The sequence below is a fragment of the Salvelinus sp. IW2-2015 genome, linkage group LG18 (assembly GCF_002910315.2).
Source record: "Salvelinus sp. IW2-2015 linkage group LG18, ASM291031v2, whole genome shotgun sequence".
Classification (NCBI taxonomy): Eukaryota; Metazoa; Chordata; class Actinopteri; order Salmoniformes; family Salmonidae; genus Salvelinus; species Salvelinus sp. IW2-2015.
In genome coordinates this window covers 44,000,551-44,024,054 of record NC_036858.1, presented here as the reverse complement: position 1 = coordinate 44,024,054, position 23,504 = coordinate 44,000,551, and the positions used below count along the sequence as shown (strand labels likewise).

Below are 23,504 nucleotides of genomic sequence, written 5' to 3'. Positions count from 1 at the left end.
TAACTCTAATGAATTTATACTCTGCAGCAGAGGCAACTCTGGGTCTTCCTTTCCTGTGGTGGTCCTCATAAGAGCCAGTTTCATCATAGCGCTTGATGGTTTTTGCGACTGCACTTGAAGAAACTTTCAAAGCTCTTGAAATTTTCCGGATTGACTGACCTTCATTTCTTAAAGTAATGAAAGGCTGTCGTTTCTCTTTGCTTATTTGAGCTGTTCTTGCCATAATATGGACTTACCAAATTGGGCTATCTTCTGAAACCACCCCTACACAGCTGATTGGCTCAGACTCATTAAGAAGGAAATCAATTCCACAAATTAACCTTTAACAAGGCACACCTGTTAATTGAAATGCATTTCAGGTGACTACCTCATGAAGCTGGTTGAGAGAATGCCAAGCGTGTGCAAAGCTGTCATCATGGCAAAGGGTGGCTACTTTGAAGAGGGGTGGCTACATTAAAATATATGTTGGTTTGCTTAACACTTTTTTGGTTACTACATGATTCCATATGTGTTATTTTATAGTTTCATAGTTCTTCACTTATTCTACAATGTAAAAAATAGTAAAAATATAGAAAAATCCTGGAATGAGTTGGTTGTCCAAACTTTTGACTGGTACTGTATGTCAGTAGTGTATTTGTGTATGTGTTAACTTATATGCCCTTTATGACATGCACAATTCACTACATGATTGTCGTGAATTTCCTACATAGATATACTATGACATATTTGAGGGAAAATATGTTAATTATATGATATATCTAGGAATATTATAAGAAAAGTGTATGTTCTGACAATATAACTTCTACAAAATAAATTATTTCCATATAGGTTTCACACTGTTTTCATAATTCAACAGATAAAACACCTAAGAAATACAATATTTAATTTTCGAGTTTCTATGGTTAAGGCTGGGCAGTACCTCCTACTGGACAGTTGATTTATTGACAGCTATGCCTTTGATCTCCCATCCAGGGTTTTAACCAAACCCAGCATTTCTGTTAGGTCTAAATGTTACCCACTCATATAAGTTAGATACAAGAATCTTCTATGAACCATGTATGTGTATTTGCTGCCATATGTATTACTTACAAGTTCCGGGTAGAACATACAGGAATGCTGCTAAATTATTCTWTATCTTTTCCATATGGGTTCAAACCGTCTTCAGATCTCTTCAATGGGAGTAGGACTAACCTCAGTCAGGTGTCATCATAATCATTTATTCTCTCCGCATGAATAGAGAAGACAGTTGATGACCGTAGGTGTCGGACTGTTGAGTCACATGTACTGTCTCTAGCCATGTCTTTGTTACTAATGTGTTTTGATGACCCTATGGTGTGTGACACAAGACCTATGGGGTTGCCTGGGTCAAAGTGGTTGTCTGTAGAGGAATTATTCTGATGATGATTGACACCTGCCTCAAGCCTCTGTGAGATAGAGTCACAAGTCCTAGAGAAAGAGGAGCTGAAGAGCTCATGCTCCTCCATTTATGGGAAAATGTATTATTTCTACCTCAAGAAGTAATATTTTGTTTGAATTGACTTGAAAAATAAGGATGGAGAAAGTAAAAGTTGAGGTGAAAATGTGGGTTCCACCATGTTTAGGATGTCAAGTCTGCCCCTCTGACATCTTGGAGCAGATGCGGAGCTGTGTAACTCACTCCTCAGCCTCAAGTGTCTCTACTTGCACTGCCGAAGTGCTAGCTTTTTGATGGCGCGACTGGCTAAGACGTGTGTTTGCGAGGGAGAGGTCCTGGGTTCTAGCCACAGTATGAGCCAAATCAAGAGGAAGCAGTACTCGCTTACCAAGCTTTGGGCTGTCCTTTACACTTAGACATCTTCAGTTAGTGATGGCATTTCCTTTTATGTATTAAGCAGGTGTATAGGGAGGCTGATTAGTCGGGGTATAAACGTACATTGTGTGCCAACCATTTGACTTACAGAAGTGGTGGCAGTAAAACATTGTCGCAGTCCAGCTGTGCCCACAGAACAAGGGCAGAATGGTTATGGAGAATTTCCAGTCTTACTGACAAAAAGTGAAAGAGAGAGAGAGGGGGCAGACAAAGAAAGATGGGGGAGCGAGAGAGAGAAAGATGGGGGAGAGAGAGAGATAGGGGGAGAAAGAGAGAGATGGGGAGAGAGAGAGAGTTGGGGAGAGATGTATGACCATATTAGAGACACATATTTCCCTCAGATTACACAGATTCACAAACAATTTGAAAACAATTCTGATTTTGATAAACTCCAATATCTACTGTGTGAAATACCACAGTGTGCCATCACAGCAGCAAGATTTGTGACCTGTTGCCACAAGAAAAGGGCAACCAGTGAAGAACAAACACCTTTGTAAATACAACCTGTCACGCCCTAGCCATAGAGAGGCTTTTATTCTCTATTTTGGTTAGGCCAGGGTGTGACTAGGGTGGACATTCTAGTTTCTTTATTTCTATCAGAGTCTATCGTTGTCTCTGATTGGGGATCATATATAAGTTGTCCTTTTCCGTTGGGTTTTGTGGGTAGTTAGTTTCTGTTTAGTGTCTGCACCTGACAGAACTGTTTCGGTTTTTCACTTTGTTATTTTGTTAGAGTGTTTTTGAGAAATAAAATATAATGAATACTTACCACGCTGAGCTTTGGTCCATGCCTTCCGACGAGAGACGTTACACAACCCATATTTATGTTTATTAATTTTCCCTTTTGTACTTTAACCATTTGCACATTGTTACAACACTGTATACATACATAATATGACATTTGTAATGTCTTTATTCTTTTGGAACTTCTGTTAGTGTAACGTTTACTGTTCATTTTTATTGTTTATTTCACTTTTGTATATTATCTACTTCACTTGCTTTGGCAATGTTAGCATATGTTTCCCATGCCAATAAAGCCCCTTGAATTGAATTGAATTGATAGAGAGATGTGGGGGAGCGAGAGAGAGAGATATATATATATGGGGGAGAGAGAGATGAGAGATGGGGAGAGAAATTGTGAAAGAGAGAGCAAGAGAAAGAATGAGAGGGAAGAATAAAAGAGAGAAGGACAATGCAAGCCCTTATTAAGGACATTCTCTCAGGGGATGTTAAGCCTTGTACACACATCACTAGTCCGATTTAATCTGCCGGATAAAGTAAGAGCAGGAAAATAACTGGGGAACAGACTTACATCACCCCTCTAAATGTAAATCAGAGACCGACTCTGGCAGTTACACTCCCATCCTTGTGAACGAGGCATCTGGATAATCCCAGTTCACTGCCCATCCTGATAGATCTGAGCTGACAGGAAGGAACACCTAAATAAAAACAACCCTATTAATTAAACACTAGTGTGTTAGGCAGCATCAACAACTGATAACTGATAGGCAGTAGATGTTATTTTGGGCAAAGGGTGATCAGTGCTGTGTGTCAGGGTGTCAGAGATTTGTTCTGGCTGAGAGTGGCCTCTAGCCGGTAGCAAGATAACGAGCATGTACAGCCCTGTAGAGCAGCGTTTCCCAAACTCGGTCCTGGGGCCCCCCTTGGGTGCACAAAATACAAAAAAAAGATGTCCGCGTCAGCCTGTGATTACTGGGATGTAGCCTACTTMSGGTCGGATGCCGAGCAGTTACCATACCAGGCGGTAATGCAACCGGTCAGGATTCTATTGATGGTGCAGCTGTAGAACCTTTTGAGGATCTGGGGACCCATGCTAAATCTTTTCAGTCTTCTGAGGGGGAAAAGGTTTTCCCCCTCTTCACAACTGTCTTGGTATGTTTGGAACATGATAGTTAGTTGGTGATGTGGACACCAAGGAACTTGAAACTCTCGACCCGCTCAACTACTGCCCTGTCGATGTTAATGTTCGACCCGCCTTTTCCTGTCGTCCACGATCAGCTCCTTTGTCTTGCTCACATTGAGGGAGAGGTTGTTGTCCTGGCACCACACTGCCAGTTCTCTGACCTTCTCCCTATAGGCCGTCTCATCGTTGTCGGTGATCAGGCCTACCACTGTGTCGTCAGCAAACTTAATGATGGTGTTGGAGTCGTGCTTGGCCACGCTGTCATGGGTGAACAGGGAATAGAGGAGGGGACTAAGTCCACACCACCGAGGGGCCCCAGTGTTAAGGATCAGCGTGGCAGACGTGTTGTTGCCTACTCTTACCACCTGTGGGCGGCCCGTCAGGAAGTCCAGCATCCAGTTGCAGAGGGAGGTGTTTAGTCCCAGAGTCCTTAGCTTTAGCTTCGTGGGCATTGAGATTGAGATTGCGTCATCTGTGGATCTGTTGGGGCGGTATGCGAATTGGAGTTGGTCTAGGGTGCCCGGGAGGATGCTGATGATGTGAGCCATGACCAGCCTTTCAAAGAACTTCATGTCTACCGATGTGAGTGCCACGGGGCGGTAATCATTTGGCGGTAATCATTTGGGCAGGTTACCTTCACTTCCTATGGTGGTCTGCTTGAAACATGTAGTTATTACAGACTCGGTCAGGGAGAGGTTSAAAATGTCGGTGAAGACACTGGACAGTTGGTCCGTGCATGCTTTCAGTACACGTCCTGGTAATCCGTCTGGCCCAGCGGCTTTGTGAATGTTGACCTGTTTAAAGGTTTTGTTTACATCGTCTACCGAGAGCTTTATAACACAGTCATCCAGAACCGCTGGTACTCTCGTGCAAGCGTCAGTGCTGCTTGTCTCGAAGCGAGCATAAAATAATTTAGCTCGTTTGGTAGGCTCGCGTCACTGGGCAGCTCGCGTTTGGGTTTCCCTTTGTAGTCCGTAATAGTTTTCAAGCCCTGCCACATCCGACGAGCGTCAGAGCCGGTGTAGTAGGATTCAATTTTAATCCTGCATTGACGCTTTGCTTGTTTGATGGTTCGTCTGAGGGCATAGCGGGATTTCTTATAAGCGTCCGGATTAGTCTCCCGCTCCTTAAAAGCAGCAGCTATTGTCTTTAACCTGATGAGGATGATGCCTGTAATCCATAGGTTCTGGTTGGGATATGTACGTACTGTCACTGTGGGGACGACATCATCGATGCACTTATTGACGAAGCCAATGACTGAGGTGGTGTATACCTTAATGCCATTTGATGAATCCCGGAACATATTCCAGTCTGTGCTAGCAAAACAGTCCTGTAGTGTAGCATCCGCGTCATCTGACCACTTCCGTATTGAGTGAGTCACTGGTACTTCCTGCTTCAGTTTTTGCTTGTAAGCAAGAATCAGGAGGATATAATTATATGCGTTGTATGCATCTCTGTGTGTGGCGTAAAGGTGGAATTTTTCCCCCTGGTTGCACATGTGACATGCTGGTAAAAACATGGTAAAACTGATTTAAGTTTGCCTGCATTAAAGTCCCTGGCCGTTAGGAGCACCGCTTATGGGTGACCATTTTTTTCTTTGCTTATGGCATTATAGAGTTGGTTGAGAGCAGTCTTAGTGACAGCTTCGTTTTGTGGTGATAAATAGACGGCTACYAATAACACAGATGAAAACTCTATTGGTAGACAATGTGGTCTACAGCTTATAATAATGTACTCTACCTCAGGCGAGCAATACCTTGAGTCTTCTTTAATATTAGCCATCGCGCACCATGCTCGCCTCCGGATTCTCAGAAGGATGCCCGATCTGCGGCCCCTTTTCCGGTGTCTTTACTTCATGCAAAATACGTGGATCTGGGCCTGTTCCTGTGAAAGCAGGATATCCTTTTCATCTGACTAGTTAAAGGGTTGAGTTTCTTCCAGTCCGCGGTGAGTAATCGCTTTTCTGATGGCCAGAAGTTATTTTCGGTCATAAGAGACAGTAGCAGCAACATTATGTACACAATAATTTWAAAAAATTGTTAAAACGCAAAAACAATACAAAAAAGTACAATTGGTTGGGAGAATGTAAAACGTCAGCCATGTTTTTCGGCGCCATCTTTACCATATGGTAGCAGAGTGAACAGTCTATGGCTTGGGTGGTTGTGGTCTTTGACAATTTTCCGGGCCTTCCTCTGACACCACCTGGTAGAGAGGTCCTGGATGGCAGAGAGCTCGGCCCCAGTGATGTACGTGTGTGTGTGTGTGTGTGTGTGTTTGTGCATGTGCGTGTGCGCATGTGTTTTGCTTTATGGCTATTATGGCTGAGTGATTTACTCTGACTCCACTGGCAGCCCCCCCAAATTTACCGCCCTTTACATGACATTTGTGGGGGTACAGATACAAAGGTGTAGAGTATAGTACATCTCACTTACTGCAGAGGACAGGACCTCCTTACCTACCAGCTTCACTATACTCGCTTCAAGGGCCTCCAAGGTCATGTGCTCTGTATTATTACTGGTAAATATTACTAATCAAATCAACTGTATTTATATAGCCCTTCTTACATCAGCTGATATCTCAAAGTGCTGTACAGAAACCCAGCCTAAAACCCCAAACAGCAAGCAATGCAGGTGTAGAAGCACGGTGGCTAGGAAAAACTCCCTAGAAAGGCCAAAACCTAGGAAGAAACCTAGAGAGGAACCAGGCTATGAGGGGTGGCCAGTCCTCTTCTGGCTGTGCCGGGTGGAGATTATAACAGAACATGGCCAAGATGTTCAAATGTTCATAAATGACCAGCATGGTCAAATAATAATAATCACAGTAGTTGTCGAGGGTGCAGCAAGTCAGCACCTCAGGAGTAAATGTCAGTTTGCTTTTCATAGCCGATCATTGAGAGTATCTCTACCGCTCCTGCTGTCTCTAGAGAGTTGAAAACAGCAGGTCTGGGACAGGTAGCACGTCCGGTGAACAGGTCAAGGTTCCATAGCCACAGGCAGAACAGTTGAAACTGGAGCAGCAGCACGGCCAGGTGGACTGGGGACAGCAAGGAGTCATCATGCCAGGTAGTCCTGAGGCATGGTCCTAAGGCTCAGGTCCTCCGAGAGAGAGAAAGAAAGAGAGAAAGAGAGAATTAGAGAGAGAATACTTAAATTCACACAGGACACCGGATTAGACAGGAGAAGTACTCCAGATATAACAAACTGACCCTAGCCCCCCGACACATAAACTACTGCAGCATAAATACTGGAGGCTGAGACAGGAGGGGTCAGGAGACACTGTGGCCCCATCCGATGATACCCCCGGACAGGGCCAAACAGGAAGGATATAACCCCACCCACTTTGCCAAAGCACAGCCCCCACACCACTAGAGGGATATCTTCAACCACCAACTTACCATCCTGAGACAAGGCCGAGTATAGCCCACAAAGATCTCCGCCACGGCACAACCCAAGGGTGGGCGCCAACCCAGACAGGAAGAAGACTACGCACCTTACTGTACTTGTAATTGTGGTTGAAATGGTGGTACGGTAGTGATGCAGTGTATATACAGTATTCTGAATTGCAGAAGAAGCATATTGGTATAGCAGGAGGCTAATTAATTCAGACTTTTAATGGCACCAAATACAAATGTGATTGTATGGGTATTCACAGAGGGCAAGTAAAGACAATGGAAAAMAATTGCCTCTTTCTGAGTATTGAGGATAATGCACTGCCATTAACTTACCACTTCAAACAAGCACAGTTACACACATCCGGCACATAGAGACAATCTGGCTGTGCCAGTGGGCTTGACACTGTCGGTGTGTGTAAGTGGTAGCAAGATCCCCATTGCAGAGACACCGGTCTCAGTGGGCTTCATTTACTCCTCCTCCTCGCCTCAGCCAGTCACAAAGAAGCACAGCCTTCAAAATGGTTGCCTCTTGTAGCCTTATCTGCTGCAGCTGAGACTGGGAAAGCGATGGAGACTATATGGGATTGTGATTCTTTAGCAAAGGAGCATGCACTTTCTGAACTCAAAAGCTACCTCTTCCCCCCTGACAGAGGAAATAGCTATTGTACGTAGTGCTGGGTCAGCTCCACTGTTTATTACCACATTGCAAATGGGTGAGAATGAAATACAAATTTTTCCATTTGTATCTCAGGAGAGTGGGGTTGTGGTGGGTTCAGGCAGTGTACTCTGAGAGACAGTGTTACTATACCTCCTACTCTACTGGGACCCTTTTTTCAAACTCTATATTTGTACAGTGCTTTCTGGCAAAGAGAGACCTCAGCAGTAGAGAAACTAGCTGACTAATGTAATGTGAGAGAATAAAGACACTCAGGCGTGCATGCGTGTGTGTGCATGCGTGCATGCCTGCGTGCGTGCGTGCCTGTGTGTACACGTGCACACAAAGCACATATCTATTGTCATTTATTAAATTAACTTTCATTAGTTAATCTAGTAAATGATGAACATTAGTGTCATCACTTCTGTTATAATAATTTATACCGTGACTATTACCATTGCCTATTACCAATAGCCACATTAGCACACTGATTTGGCAGTGTGCTAATATTTTCATCCTCGGGTTGTAAAGGTATCTCATTCAGACAAAATAGTCTTCTGATTCCCTTTACCAATAGTCTATCATAGGTAACAGGGCAGATATGCCACATGTGGTCAGCACAAGCCAATTGTCAGTGAACAACCCACTGTTAACAATATGTGCCAGCCTTGCCTCCGTGCCCTACAAAACAGTGGTCTAGTTACTTTAGACAGGAACAAAAGAAAGGAGGTTGGTCGGGGAAGATGGGTAGTAGTATTCCGCGGCCGTCTAGCAATCCGAAGGTTGCGTGTTTGAGTCACGTTGGGGACAACTGTAGGATTTTAGCTAACCCTTATTCTAAAAATAACCTATTTCACCTAACCTGCTATGTAAATTCTCTTAACCTTTGTCATTTTAGTTCTCATAACCTTTGTTCCCCTAACCACCAACGTAAATGATGCCTGTACTTTTCCTTTGTTCTTATGGTGCAACAAGCAACCTGGTCTCAGAGAAAGACATATACAGTGGCTTGCGATAGTATTCACCCCCGTTGACATTTGTCCTATTTTGTTGCCTTAAAACCTGTAATTAAAATTGATTTTTGGGGGGTTTGTATCATTTGATTTACACAACATGCCTACCACTTTGAAGATGCAAAATATGTATTGTGAAACAAACAAGAAATAAGACAAAAAAACGGAAAACTTGAGCGTGCATAACTATTCACCCCCTCATAGTCAATACTTTGTAGAGCCACCTTTTGCAGCAATTACAGCTGCAAGTCTCTTGGGGTATGTCTCTATAAGCTTGGCACATCTAGCCACGGGTTTTTTGCCCATTCTTCAAGGCAAAACTGCTCCAGCTCCTTCAAGTTGGATGGGTTCTGCTGGTATACAGCAATCTTTAAGTCATACCACAGATTCTCAATTGGATTGAGGTCTGGGCTTTGACTAGGCCATTCCAAGACATTTAAATSTTTCCCCTTAACTTCTCTGGGATATGTGGGARACTAACGTCCCACTTGGCCAAAAGCCAGTAAAAATGCAGAGCGCCAAATTTAAATAAATTACTATAAAAATCCAACTTTCATGAAATCACACATGAAAGACACCAAATTAAAGCTATACTTGTTGTGAATCCAGCCAGCATGTCTGAATTCAAATTGGCTTTTCGGCGAAAGCAAACGATGCTATTATCTGAGTTAGCACCATTGTAAACAAAGAGAGATAAGCATATTTCAACCCTGAAGGCGCGACACAAAACGCAGAAATAAAAATATAATTCATGCCTTACCTTTGACGAGCTTCTGTTGTTGGCACCCCAATATGTCCCATAAACATCACAAATGGTCCTTTMGTTCGATTAATTCCGTCGATATATATCCAAAATGTCCATTTATTTGGCGCGTTTGATGCAGAAAAATACCGGTTCCAACTCGTGAAACATGACTACAAAATATCTCAAAAGTTACCTGTAAACTTTGCCAAAACATTTCAAACTACTTTTGTAATACAACTTTAGGTATTTTTTTACGTAAATAATGGATAAAATTGAAGACGGGATGATCTGTGTTCAATACAGGATTAAAACAATCTGTAGCCTGCTTTCTGGTCACACGCCTGTATCTAACAGTACACAACAAGTGACCCTGATTCAAAATGGTCGTACTTCTTCATTACACAAAGGAAAAACCCTCAACTATTTTCTAAAGACTGTTGACATCCAGTGGAAGCGGTAGGAACTGCAAGAAGGTCAATTAGAAATCTGTATTCCCAATGAAAATCAATTGAAAAGAGTGACCTCAAAAAAAAAAAWTCTGAATGGTTTGTCCTCAGGGTTTCGCCTGCTAAATAAGTTATGTTATACTCACAGACATAATTCAAACAGTTTTAYAAATATCAGAGCGTTTTCTATCCAAATATACTAACAATATGCATATCTTATCTTCTGGGGATGAGTAGCTGGCAGTTGAATTTGGGTATGCTTTTCATCCAAACGTGAAAATGCTGCCACCTATCCTAGAGAAGTTAAACAACTCGAGTGTTGCTTTAGCAGTATGCTTAGGGTCATTGTCCTGCTAGAAGGTGAACCTCCGTCCCAGTCTCAAATTTCTGGAAGACTGAAACAGGTTTCCCTCAAGAATTTCCCTGTATTTAGCGCCATCCATCATTCCTTCAATTCTGACCAGTTGATGAAAAACATCCCCACAGCATGATGCTGCCACCAACATGCTTCACTGTGGGGATGGTGTTCTCGGGATGGCCAAAAAGCAAAATTTTATTCTCATCCGACCAGAGTACCTTCTTCCATATGTTTGGGGAGTCTCCCACATGCCTTTTGGTGAACACCAAACGTGTTTGCTTATTTTTTTCTGGTCACTCTGTCATAAAGCCCAGCTCTGTGGAGTGTACGGCTTAAAGTGGTCCTATGGACAGATACTCCAATCTCCGCTGTGGAGCTTTGCAGCTCCTTCAGGGTTATCTTTGGTCTCTTTGTTGCCTCTCTGATTAATGCCCTCCTTGCCTGGTCTGTGAGTTTTGGTGGGCGGCCCTCTCTTGGCAGGTTTGTTGTGGTGCCCTATTCTTTCCATTTTTTAATAATGGATTTAATGGTGCTCCGTGGGATGTTCAAAGTTTTGTATATTTTTTCATAACCCAACCTTGATCTGTACTTCTCCACAACTTTGTCCCTGACCTGTTTGGAGAGCTCCTTGATCTTCATAGTACCTCTTGCTTGATGATGCCCCTTGCTTTGTGGTTTTGCAGACTCTGGGGCCTTTCAGAGCAGGTGTATATATACTGACATGTGACACTTAGACTGCAGACAGGTGGACTTTATTTAACTAATTATGTGACTTCTGAAGGTAATTAGTTGCACCAGATCTTATTTAGGGTCTTCATAGGAAAAGGGGTGAATACATATGCACTCACCGCTTTTCCGTTTTTTGTTTTTTAGAATTTTTTGAAACAAGTATTTTTTTCCATTTCACTTCACCAATTTTGACTATTTTGTGTATGTCCATTACATGTAATCTAAATAAAAATGCATTTAAATTACAGGTTGTAATGCAACAAAATAGCAAAAACTCCAAGTGGTGTGAATACTTTTGTAAGGCKCTGTAATACCATGCGTACCCCAAGACATATTGTGCTGTATGTTAAGGTACGTCATCCAATTCGTATGCTATTGTATGACTGGGTAAGACGTATGATACTATACATCCTAAAATGTGTATGATATTGTACAACCACTATTCAATTCATAATGTAACCTAACATAATATATTATACTAAATGTAGTGTCACAGATTCACAGTACGTAGATAATAATACAAATTGTCCTTAGACCACATTGTGCGTGCATATGTGTTAGTATGTGTGATCCCAATCATGTCTCGCTGTCATGGTTCCCTTTTGAGTTGATAACATCTAAAACAGCAGCACATTGAGACACAGCACATGATGTAGAAAACTGATGTAGCTACATTGCGTGCCTATCTTTCTGAGTACGTACATGTGGAGCCTAGTTGGTAGAACATGACGCTTGCAACGCCAYGGTTGTGGGTTTGATTCCCGTGGGGGGCATGCACTCGCTCTGGATAAGAGTGTTTGCTAAATGACTAAAATGTAAATGACAGTTCATCAGTCATTATTAACTTATTTCCAGTTAAGGTGCTCTGAGTCAGTATTGCAGAATGACACTTCTGATTGGACGACGTGAGCCTTTCACCGACACACACAACCGAACACAGCAGAACCACTCTGTCCTCCTCCTGCTTCAACACATTTATATAATTGTCTGCCTAACTAAGCGCTCTCTCCTTCCCCATCATAGATAACTGTCCCCAGATCCTCTATTTAGAGGACGACCAACCCATGGCCAATGAGACAGAATCTCAGCACTGTCAGCATCAAGTCCTGACTCACATCCTGTAGCACTGACTCCTATAACCGTTAACCTGAGGGGGAAAACTGCTGTGTTACACTGGCAAACTAAGATGATGAGGGCCACAATATTGTTAGCTATCGAATGGATGGATTAGAGTTTGGGAAGAGACTGTGTTCGTGGAGGGGGGGTTGTGGTTCTTAGCGTCCTATTGACTTCCCCTTCAAACTCACCAGCAACTTACTCTAGACTCACACTCATTACTATCTATCCAAAATATCATGTGTATATCACAAAAACTATATATTTATTTGATAACTACTGCATATAAATGTACCATATTTGTAAAAAAATATATAAAATGATACTGTAATAAAAAATATATATACTGTATATACAGTGCATTCTGAAAGTATTCAGACCCTTTGACTTCTTCCACATTTTGTTATGTTACAGCCTTATTCTATTGATTCAATCGTTTTTTCCCCTCTTCAGTCTACACACAATACCCCATAATGACTAAGCAAAAAAAGGTGTTTTAGACATTTTTGCAAATGTATAAAAAATTTAAAACTTTAATATCACATTTACATAAGTATTTAGACCCTTTACTCAGTACTTTGTTGAAGCACCTTTGGCAGCGATTACAGCCGAGTCTTCTTGGGTATGACGCTACAAGCTTGGCACACCTGTATTTAGGGACTTTCTCCCATTCTTCTCTGCAGATCCTCTCAAGCTCMMTCAGGTTGGATGGGGGCGTCGCTGCACAGCTATTTTCAGGTCTCTCCAGAGATGTTTAATCGGGTTACTGCCACAACCATGCCTCACCGTAGGGATGGTGCCTGATTTCCTCCAGGTGTGACGCTTGGTATTCAGGCCAAAGAGTTCAATCTTGGTTTCATCAGACTAGAGAATATTTTCTCATGGTCTCAGAGTCTTTAGGTGCCTTTTGGCAAACTCCAAGCGGGATTGCCTTTTACTGAGGAGTGGCTTCCATCTGGACACTACCATAAAGGCCTGATTGGTGGAGTGCTGCAGACATGGRTGTCCTTCTGGAAGTTTCTCCCATCTCCACAGTCGAACTCTGGAGCTCTGTCAGAGTGACCATCGGGTTCTTGGTTACCACCCTGACTAAGGCCCTTCTCCCCCGATTGCTCAGTTGGGCCAGCTCTATGAAGAGTCTTGGTGGTTCCAAACGTCTTCTATTTAAGAATGATGGAGACCACTGTGTTCTTGGGGACCTTCAATGCTGAAGAAAAATMTTGGTTGCCTTCCACAGATCTGTGCCTCTACAAAATCCTGTCTTGGAGCTCTACGGACAATTCCTTCGACCTCATGGCTTGGGTTTTGCTCTGACATGCACTGTCAACTGTGGGACCTTAATAACCTCTTGAAGCTAGTGGGCAGAATTGTTATGTTTGGAAAAACAACGTTCTCAATGTAAGCTGCCTATTTCTCAGGCCCAGATGCTAGAATATGCATATATTTGACACGATTAGGATAGAAAACACTCTAAAGTTTCCAAAACTGTCAAGATATTGTCTGTGAGTATAACAGAACTGATTTTGCAGGCAAAAACCTGAGGAAATCCAATCATAGCAAAGGGTRTGAATAGTTATGTAAGGTATTTCAGTTTTTTTTTTTTTTATACATTTGCAAAAATATCTGAAAACCTGTTTTCACTTTAGTCGTTATTGGGTACTGTGTGTAGATTGATAAGGAAACCAATCCATTTTTAGAACAAAGCTGTAACGTAACAAAATGAGAAAAAACTCAAGGGGTCTGAATACTTTCCGAAGGCACTGTATATAAAACAAAGTTACTTTTGTCCTCTGACAAATTGGGCCAGAACACAAAAAAAAAAAAAAACATAAAATAATAATCTCTAGACTCAGTACTTTAAATTGCATATGCTCCTGGGACAAAATGTGACAGAAGTTTCAAAGGATGTGGACCTACTGTAAAATACATAGGTCTCAAAGCCTGAGTTAGGGTTTGACTTATTTATGATGTGGGGAATGGGTGTCAGAGAGACTCTGGCAAAACAAGGTGTGTGCAGGCTCTCAGGCGGACCAGGTTCCCATAGCAACACCTCCAGACACAACAGAGAAAGAGATGGAAACAGAGAGAGACATAGGCAAGGACATGCTAGCCTCCAGGCATCAGTACACGACTAGTCTCAACGACCCGCACAATGGCGTCAGAAACTGTGACAGAGAGAGAGAATGGATGTGCGTGTGTGAAAGGGAAATAGTCAAAGCCAATGTGTTTCTTTTATCTAGTCTATCCATCTTTAATCTCAGAAGATATTTTTTTTACCTCAGAATGACATCATAAACTAGAGTATTACCCCGGATCACCTATCAATTCAAGTAATTTCAGCTTATAAGAGGAGGCTGTCTATCAACACATTGACTTCTTTGCTTGAAATTAGAACACTTGAAAACAGTTGAAAACAGTTTTATGTCAAAAACCATATACTCGTACCATTTGTATTCTGAAAATTTGTACATGATGCAATCCCTCAGCACATTGATACAGTAATTTATTTTGTCGGACAGAATAAGAGAGTCAGGGCTGGAGTTTTCCCTTGCTGATAGCAACTCTATAAACTCGAAAGATTCACAGTCTGCGGACAATAGAGGAAGGTTATTGACTTGGAGAAAGTCAGCTGTCTCGCTTCACCTGACGAGAACTCATACTCAAGAAGTATTCACCTCTCAAAGGTAAAACGGTAAAACACAACTTCCCAGGAACTGCACTCTGAATATGTAGTAACTTATTTGACGGTACCATATCAAAGGGGGGGGGGGCATCCAAAATACAAAAGTTATGAGAGAAGCAGAATCCATTTATCCTGCAAGAGTAGACAATGACATCTGAAGTTTCAAGCTCAAGGGTGCAACAGAGGCTTTTCCTGACCTGAGATCTAAACCAGAGAAGTTGTGACTTTAGCAGATCACTTTTCTCTAACCAAAGTCAACTGAGAGTGCGGGACAGCCTCTGGAATTATTAAGTACAGTTGTTGAAATAATGACTGTATAGCATCTCTTCATCACTATGGGCAGAAGGGCAATTCACAGGTACTGATGTAGTCTAAGAGACGGTATTTGCTTGTTCCTCGTGTTTGCTTTTCTTAATTACAGTTCAGGTAATGAACTTTAAACACCTTTACAAGTAGACATAGGGACTTTTTCTAGATATGATTGCCATTAGAAGACAATTATAGTGAATCGTTAGAATGAATTGCCAATAAAAAATAAACTGGTAGCTTACTGCTGAATACTTTCCTTTRCCTGCATTTGTACTTCAGCATTCTTTCACCACGTGATAGGGTCCACCACAAAGGCTTGACTATGACAGGCTAAAGAATACTCACAAAGGATTGACCTTGACAAGCTACTCTGGCTACCTTGGTGGARGGGGGAAGCAGTAACAAGAAGAAAAATTAGGTAACTGCACCATGGGACAACATGTCAGCCAACCAGGGCTCAAACCCATCACAGAGGGGCTTTTTCCAAAAWGATCCGCTTTAGGGAGTCTGTATTTTGATGCTGTTTTCTGGGCTATTTTAGTGGCTTTTGCCTAAGTACACATTAACCTGCATACAGGTGGACGGCCTATGTTGGTATGGTGAGTGATGTTCTTCAGGGAGACGTGGAGTGGAAGGGAAGCAGGATTACCTGCCGTCACAGGTACCCCACCGGCTGCACCTGCCTCTCCGTCTGGCCACAATCAAACAGACACCATTGTAAACACTGCCATATTGTTCTACCTGGGGCTCTGCGTCGTCCCGCCCACACTGGTACAGGGGAGATGTCATTCGCAAATGTCACCTCCAGTCGAATAACAAAGTTAACTTTTCTTCTGCCTCAGACACTACGGTGTAGAACACATGACGTTGATATAATAAAGATTTTTTTTAAATATAGATTATTTTTCCCTTTGGTATGGCTGCTATGGTTACCGTGTAGAACCATTCTTATACTACTGGCTTCTCGCACTGTTACAGCGCACCTAGTTTAGATTTGTACAACATGTTCTACAGCTCTCAGTTCAGTTCAAACTGGGTGAATGGTACCATATGTTTGTGCTGTCTATTGTCTTACTGCCGCACCTCTGGATTTAGATAAATGTTGCTGTACACATTTGTTATTTTCAAACTTAAACACAAGACCACAGGCAATGAGAGATCATGAATAAGCATAGTTTATGTGAAACTAAAAGTTTATCCAGATAGGGCTGCAGTACAGTTTTCCCTTTCTCTCTATTCACAGGTACAATACAGTACATCGACAGTATTTTTATAGAATACATATTCTGTTGTGTTCCTCTCCCGTCCACTGTGTATTGAATGGAGAGATGGAGAGGTCTCATTAGTGTTCAATGGATCTGACGCACCACTGCATCCTTTAATTTCCCATGTCTACCTCTCATTATATCCCAAACTCAGAGCAATAACCAACCACATTTTCAGAGTGAACAAAATACTTTATTTACATAAGTATTCAAACCTTTTGCTATGAGACTCAAAATTGAGCTCAGGTGCACACAGTATCCATTGATCATCCTTGAGATGTTTCTACAACTTGATTGGAGTCCACCCGTGGTAAATGTGATTGTTTAGACATGATTTGGAAAAAGGCACACACCTGTTTATCTAAGGTCCCAAAGTTGACTGTGCATGTCAGAGCCAAAACCAAGTCCTAAGGTTGAAGGAATTGTCCGTAGAGCTCAGAGACAGGACTGTGTCGAGGCACAGATCTGGGGAAGGGTACCAAAATATTTCTGCAGCATTGATGGTCCCCAAGAACACAGTGGCCTCCATCATTCTTAAATGGAAGACGTTTGGAACCAAKCAGACTCTTCCTAGAGCTGGCTGCCCGGCCAAACTGAGCAATCATGGTGGAAGGGCCTTGGTCAGAGATGTGACCAAAAACCTGATTGTCACTCTGACAGAMCTCCAGAGTTGCTCTGTGGAGATGGGAGAAACTTCCAGAAGGACAACCATGTCTGCAGCACTCCACCAATCAGGCCTTTGTGGTAGAGTGGCCAGACGGAAGCCACTCCTCAGTAAAAGCTCAATGACAGCTGCTTGGAGTTTGCCAAAAGGCACCTAAAGGACTCTCAGACTATGAGAAACAAGTTTCTCTAGTCTGATGAAACCAAGGTTGAACTCTTTGGCCTGAATGCCAAGCGTCACATCAGGAGGTAATCTGGCACCCTCCCCACAGAGAAACATGGTGATGGCAGCATCATGCTGTGGGGATGTTTTTCAGCGGCAGGGACTGGGAGACTTGTCAGGATCGAGGGAAAGATGAACGGAAAGTACAGAGAGATCCTTGATGAAAATCTGCTCTAGAGCGCTCAGMACCRCAGACTGGGGTGAAGGTTCAACTTCCAATAGGATAACGACCCTAAGCACTGTCGTAACGTTGTATTGATTAATGTGACGACTGCTGTTCATCAAATTATTTCCCAAAATAACTCAAAGAATATCAGAATATCGATTTTACAACAGTCGCTAAATTAATTTTCTCTACAGTCTCATTCAGAARGTCGCATAATCCGGGAATCTGCACAAACCCGAGTCTCACTAAAAAGTCCGTACCACACCAATTGAGTTGATTATTAATTTACTAACAAACTAAAATTATAATATAAGATACACATACACAAACACACCGTCTAGGCTATTGATTAGAACTTAGTACAATGAAACAGTTCCCTAGTGGGCCAACACAATATGACACGTGTTACACAAAATGGGGATTTCAAAAGAGAGAGAGAGAGAGTACACGAGAGAAAAGCACACTACATTTGTAAACTATGCTTAGTTTAACCCTAACCTTGCCCTGAACTGCTGCTCTTATGGGTCAGAATATAATGATGTAATTACGTGTCGAAGGTCTCCYATYGGGTGTCTCTTCATGGACCGGGTTCCGACCTCTTCTCTGATGGCGGCACGTCTTTGGTTACCGGGTGTAACTCTCTGTTTGTCCTCACAATGTCAGTGTCCTTTCTCTTAGTGGTCTGTTTCCTRGCCCTTGTTCTGAAAGAGGGGTCRTTTGAGGACGGCTAATCAGCTGTGTAGATGGTTCCAGCGTGGGAATGAAAACAGTGTAGACACATGATTCCTTGAAGAGTGGTAACTGGGTGGTCCTGCTTGAATTAACCCTCTTAGACACAGCTACACATCCGTAGTATAGATTTTAGAAGATRCCTTTGTCTTCTTCAACCTCGTGTTGCATTTTGGGGTTACAACTAATTGGACCTTGGCTGCAGCTCGTGGTCACTTAGTCATAATGTTAATTCTTAACTCACATGTTTTATACCCGCTGGTGAGAAATGGGCGTTTCCTCCTTTAGCGCAAGTTCTCTGGGCGTAACTAGTTACGAGGCAAGGTCTGGATTTTACTCAGATCCAATTTAGACAACTAATTTCACATTTTATCTTCACAAAAACATTCTCTTTGATCTGGACATTTTCCACACAATGTGCAGTTTGCAAACATCAAGTACATATTGTGAAAACTCTTCAACTTACAATGTTTTCATAATAACGTTGTCATTTAACTTTTAATAACATAACAAAAAACAACCTTCATTTTCATATTCCATCTATCGCCATTACTACCATTTTGGCTGACGAAACATAATGTCCCAAAGTCCATTTATTGCATGTTACTGTTCAGAGGTAGGTTCTCCATAGGCCCATCATACATACCATTCCTCCATACTAAGAGGACAAAGGGACTTTATCTGCTGCCTTAAGATGCTGCCCCCCCCCCACCACCACCACCACCTCCATAACACTCGATCTCTCCCCCGCTGGTGGGTGTGAGAGATATCTCCCTAGGATTATGATCCACAGTAACCTGACACAGCCAAGACAACACAGGAGTGGTTTCTGAGTGGTTTCTGGGACAAGTATCTGAATGTACTTGAGTGGCCCAGCCAGAGCCCGGACTTGAACCAGATCTAACATCTCTGGAGAGACCTGAAAATAGCTGTGCAGCGACGCTCCCCAACCAACCTGTCAGAGCTTGAGAGGATATGCAGAGAAGAATAGGAGAAACTCCCCAAATACAGGTGTGCCAAGCTTGTAGCGTCATTCCCAAGAAGACTCAAGGTTGGAATCGCTGGTTAAGGTGCTTCGACAAAGTACTGAGTAAAGGGTCTGAATATTTATGTAAATGTAATAACGTTTTTTTTATTTTTTTTATACATTTGCTAAAACTTATTAAAACCTGTTTTTGCTTTGTCATTATGGGGTATTGTGTGTAGATTGATGAGGGCAAAAATTATTTAATAAATTTTAGAATAAGACTAACTTATTCTAATTGAACGATCAAGGGGTCTGAATACTTTTTGAATGCACTGTAGAACATAAAGAATGTAAACAGAATTGTATATATGGCAACTAAATTGTGCATCCATTAAGCTCTACAGTCAAAACTGTGTTAACAAACTTCCACTTTCTGTAAACAAAGATGTATGCACAAGTCTTATGCCAGGATATCTCACTATGCACTGATTTATTTTCCAGGTTGTAACATACACTAGAACCAATGACATATATAAACCCTGTATTTCTGATGCTATGTATTGGCCATTGAGAGGCTTTGAAGTCACCCTTCGGCCATATGGTCACTCCCTTGTAGACCAGTCCTCAATAGAAATTAATAGTGTTCTACAGTATTTCAATTAACTGTTTCAAGGACAAAATTACATGTATTAAATGATGTGTTTTGTTGTAGTGGAGACAGTAACATTAGTACTCTCAAATCCAAATCAAATGTATTTATAAAGCCATTTTTAAATCAACAGCAAGTAATGCAGATGTAGAAGCACAGTGGCTACTAAAAACTCAATAGAAAGTCAGGAACCTTGGAAGACATGCTAGAGAGGAACCAAGCTCGGAGTGGTGTCCTGTCCTCTTCTGGCTGTGCTGGGCGGAGATTATAAGAGTACATGGCCATTAAGGCCAGATCGTTCTTCAAAATGTTGAAAAGTTCATAGATTACCAGCAGGTTCTAATAAAAATCACATTGGTTGTAGAGGGTGTAACAGGTCAGCACCTCAGGACTAAATGTCAGTTGGGTTTTCATAGCTGAGCATTCAGAGGTCGAGACAGCAGGAGTGGTAGAGAGAGATAGGGACAGAGGTAGAGAGAGAGAGGGTCAAAAACAGCAGGTCTGGGACAAAGTAGCACGTACGGTGAACAGGTCAGGGTTCCATAGCCGTAGGCAGAACAGTTGAAACTAGAGCAGCAGCACCAGAAGTAGCACGTCTGGTGAACAGGTCAGGATACCATAGTCACAGGCAAAACAGCCGAAACTGGATCAGCAGCACGACCAGGTGGACTGGGGACAGCCAGGAGTCATCAGGCCAGGTAGTCCTGAGGCATGGTCTTAGGGCTCAGGTCCTGAGAGAGAGAGAGAGAGAGAGAGAGAGAGAGAGAGAGAGAGAGAGCTGTCTCTTATACACATCTAGATGTGTATAAGAGACAGGAGAGAGAGAGAGAGAGAGAGAGAGAGAGAGAGAGAGAGAGAGAGAGAGAGAGAGAGAGAGAGAGAGAGAGAGAGAGAGAGAGAGAGAGAGAGAGAGAGAGAGAGAGAGAGAGAMATCTGTAATAGAATACTCYTCTTGAGGAGGAGGATTACCAAGATGTCTTGAGGAGGAGGAGGATTACCAAGATGGCTGCGCCGTGGCTTCAATACAGTGCACATTGTTAGTCATCCAGGGTTTATACATGTCATTGACTAGAACTCAACTCTTGCACGGTGTGTTTTTCGAGCATGGAAAATGAGCCACAGAGTCGCTTGGTGCAGTCATGCTGAGTGTCAGCTCCGATTATGCCCAGAGCATGTGTCTACTGAAGTTATGTGACGTGAATACAGAAGGTTATGGAGCTTCCTTACATGAAACAACAACAAGTCACAGACATTGTTACTATATGCTGTGACAGGATGTTTAAGTGCATTGTTTCTAATAGCTTTATCTCTGTCTCTCTCCCTCCCTCCCTCCCTCCATTGTCCCTGTCTCCCCTCCTCTCTTCTCTTCACCGGAACAGCAGATCACTTGGGCATTGAGTTTATGGGTAAGAAAGCTTATTTTTTTTACTGCTATGAGTCATGTTTACTGAAATCAGGTTGTGCAACCACGAGATGTGTATAATGTTTATGATCCATACTAGTATGACGTGCATACCATTCATATGTGTTAGTTTGTTTTTCACCTTTTTAATTATAAATCATATTTCTATTTTATACATAACTTAACTTTTTAGTTAGTTTTGATGGGAACTTTTCATTATCCCATAATGTATGTAATGTAATTTAGAGGACAGGGAGGCAATTTCCTTTACACAGAGGGATATGGCAACTCCCCTTCCTCTCTCTCTCTCTCTCGTCTCCTTGGAAACGGCAGAGAACAGAGAGGCAGGAGACAGTGAGAGAGATTTATTACTGTTGGCACAGTAACTACCAGCATCCTTGCACACTGACACTGCCTGTACGTGTGTCTGTAGGGTCTTGCCGGGAGAGTGTGTACCCATTCTACCAGCCTCTCTCCGTTTGGCACATCAGCTATAGTTAATGACAATGTACTGTGAGACATTGTTAATGACTCTCCTTCTTAGAAACACATGACCATAGATACCTGGGAAATATACATGTCTACCCACAAATGATCAACCATCAGGTGCATTATACATATATATTTTTTATTTTATTTAACTTCTTATGGCTGCAATCCCGTTAACGGGATGATATGACAACAGCCAGTGAAAGTGCAGGGCGCCAAATTCAAACAACAGAAATCTCATAATTAAAATTCCTCAAACATACATGTATCTTATACCATTTTAAAGGTTATCTTGTTGTTTATCCCACCAAAGTGTCCGATTTCAAATAGGCTTTTCAGCAAAAGCACCACAAACGATTATGTTAGGTCACCGCAAAATCACAGGCAAACACAGCCATTTTTCCAGCCAAAGACAGAAGTCACAAAAAGCAGAAATAGAGATAAAATTAATCACTAACCTTTGATGATCTTCATCAGATGACACTCATAGGACTTCATGTTACACAATACATATATGTTTTGTTCGATAAATTTCATATTTATATCCAAAAACCTCAGTTTACATTGGCGCCATGTTCAGAAATGCCTCCAAAATATCCGGAGAAATTGCAGAGAGCCACGTCAAATAACATAAATACTCATCATAAACTTTGATGAAAGATACATGTTTTACATAGATTTCAAAAAGCTTTACGGCAAAAGCACAATATTCAATAATCTGAGAACAGCGTTCAGCCACAAAAGCAAGCATTACAGTTACCCGCCAAATTGTGCAGTCAACAAAACTCATAAAAAGCATTATAAATCTTCACTTACCTTTGCTGATCTTCGTCGGAATGCAKTCCCAGGACTCCCACTTCCACAAGAAATGTTCGTTTTGTTCGGTAATGTCCATAATTTATGTCCAAATAACTATTTTTGTTAGCGTGTTTGGTAAACAAATCCAACGTCAGGAAGCGCGTTCACTAAAAGCAGACGAAATGTCAAAAAGTTCCGTAACAGTCAGTATAAACATGTCAAACGATGTACTGAATCAATCTTTAGGATGTTTTTAACATAAATCTTCAATAACGTTCCAACCGGAGAATTACATTYACTTCAGATGTGCGATGGAACATAGCTCCCGCTCATGTGAACGCGCATGGTCAGAGCATGGCCAGGTCATGGTAGACCTGACTATTTCCTGTCTCCTTCGGCCCCACTTCACAGTAGAGGCATCAGACAAGGTTCTACAGACTGTTGACATCTAGTGGAAGCCGTAGGAAGTGCAAACTCATATCCCACTGTTTGTCAATAGGGGCTATGTTGAAAATCTACCAACTCAGAATTCCCACTTCCTGTTTGGATTTTTTCGCAGGTTTATGCCTGCAATATGAGTTATGTTATACTCACAGACATCATTCAAACAGTTTTAGAAACTCCAGAGTGTTTTCTATGCAATATGAATAATAATATGCATATATTAGCAACTGGGACTGAGCAGCAGGCAGTTTACTATGGGCACCTCTGTGCACCTTTCATCCAAGCTACTCAATACTGCCCCTGCAGCCATAAGAAGTTTAACTTGATAAGTCAGTTAAAGAACAAATTCTTCTTTAKWATGGCTGCCTACCCAAACCCAAACCCATGACACTGGGCCAATTGTGCCCCACCCTACGTGACTCCCAAGCCTGGATTCGAACCAGGGTGTCTGTAATGACACCTCAAACACTGAGATGCAGTGCCTTAGACTG

The 23,504-nt window shown here is 42.2% G+C and overlaps 1 protein-coding gene across 1 annotated transcript in view; it reads left to right on the top strand.

The window, feature by feature from the left end:
• The window catches only part of LOC111978446 (pro-neuregulin-3, membrane-bound isoform-like), a 528,893-nt gene that overhangs the window by 430,908 nt on the left and 74,481 nt on the right, over window positions 1–23,504 (top strand). The window contains exon 4 of the mRNA XM_024008516.2: window positions 21,260–21,286. Coding sequence (XP_023864284.2) covers window positions 21,260–21,286 — 27 coding nt within the window. The remainder of the gene's footprint in view (window positions 1–21,259; window positions 21,287–23,504) is intronic.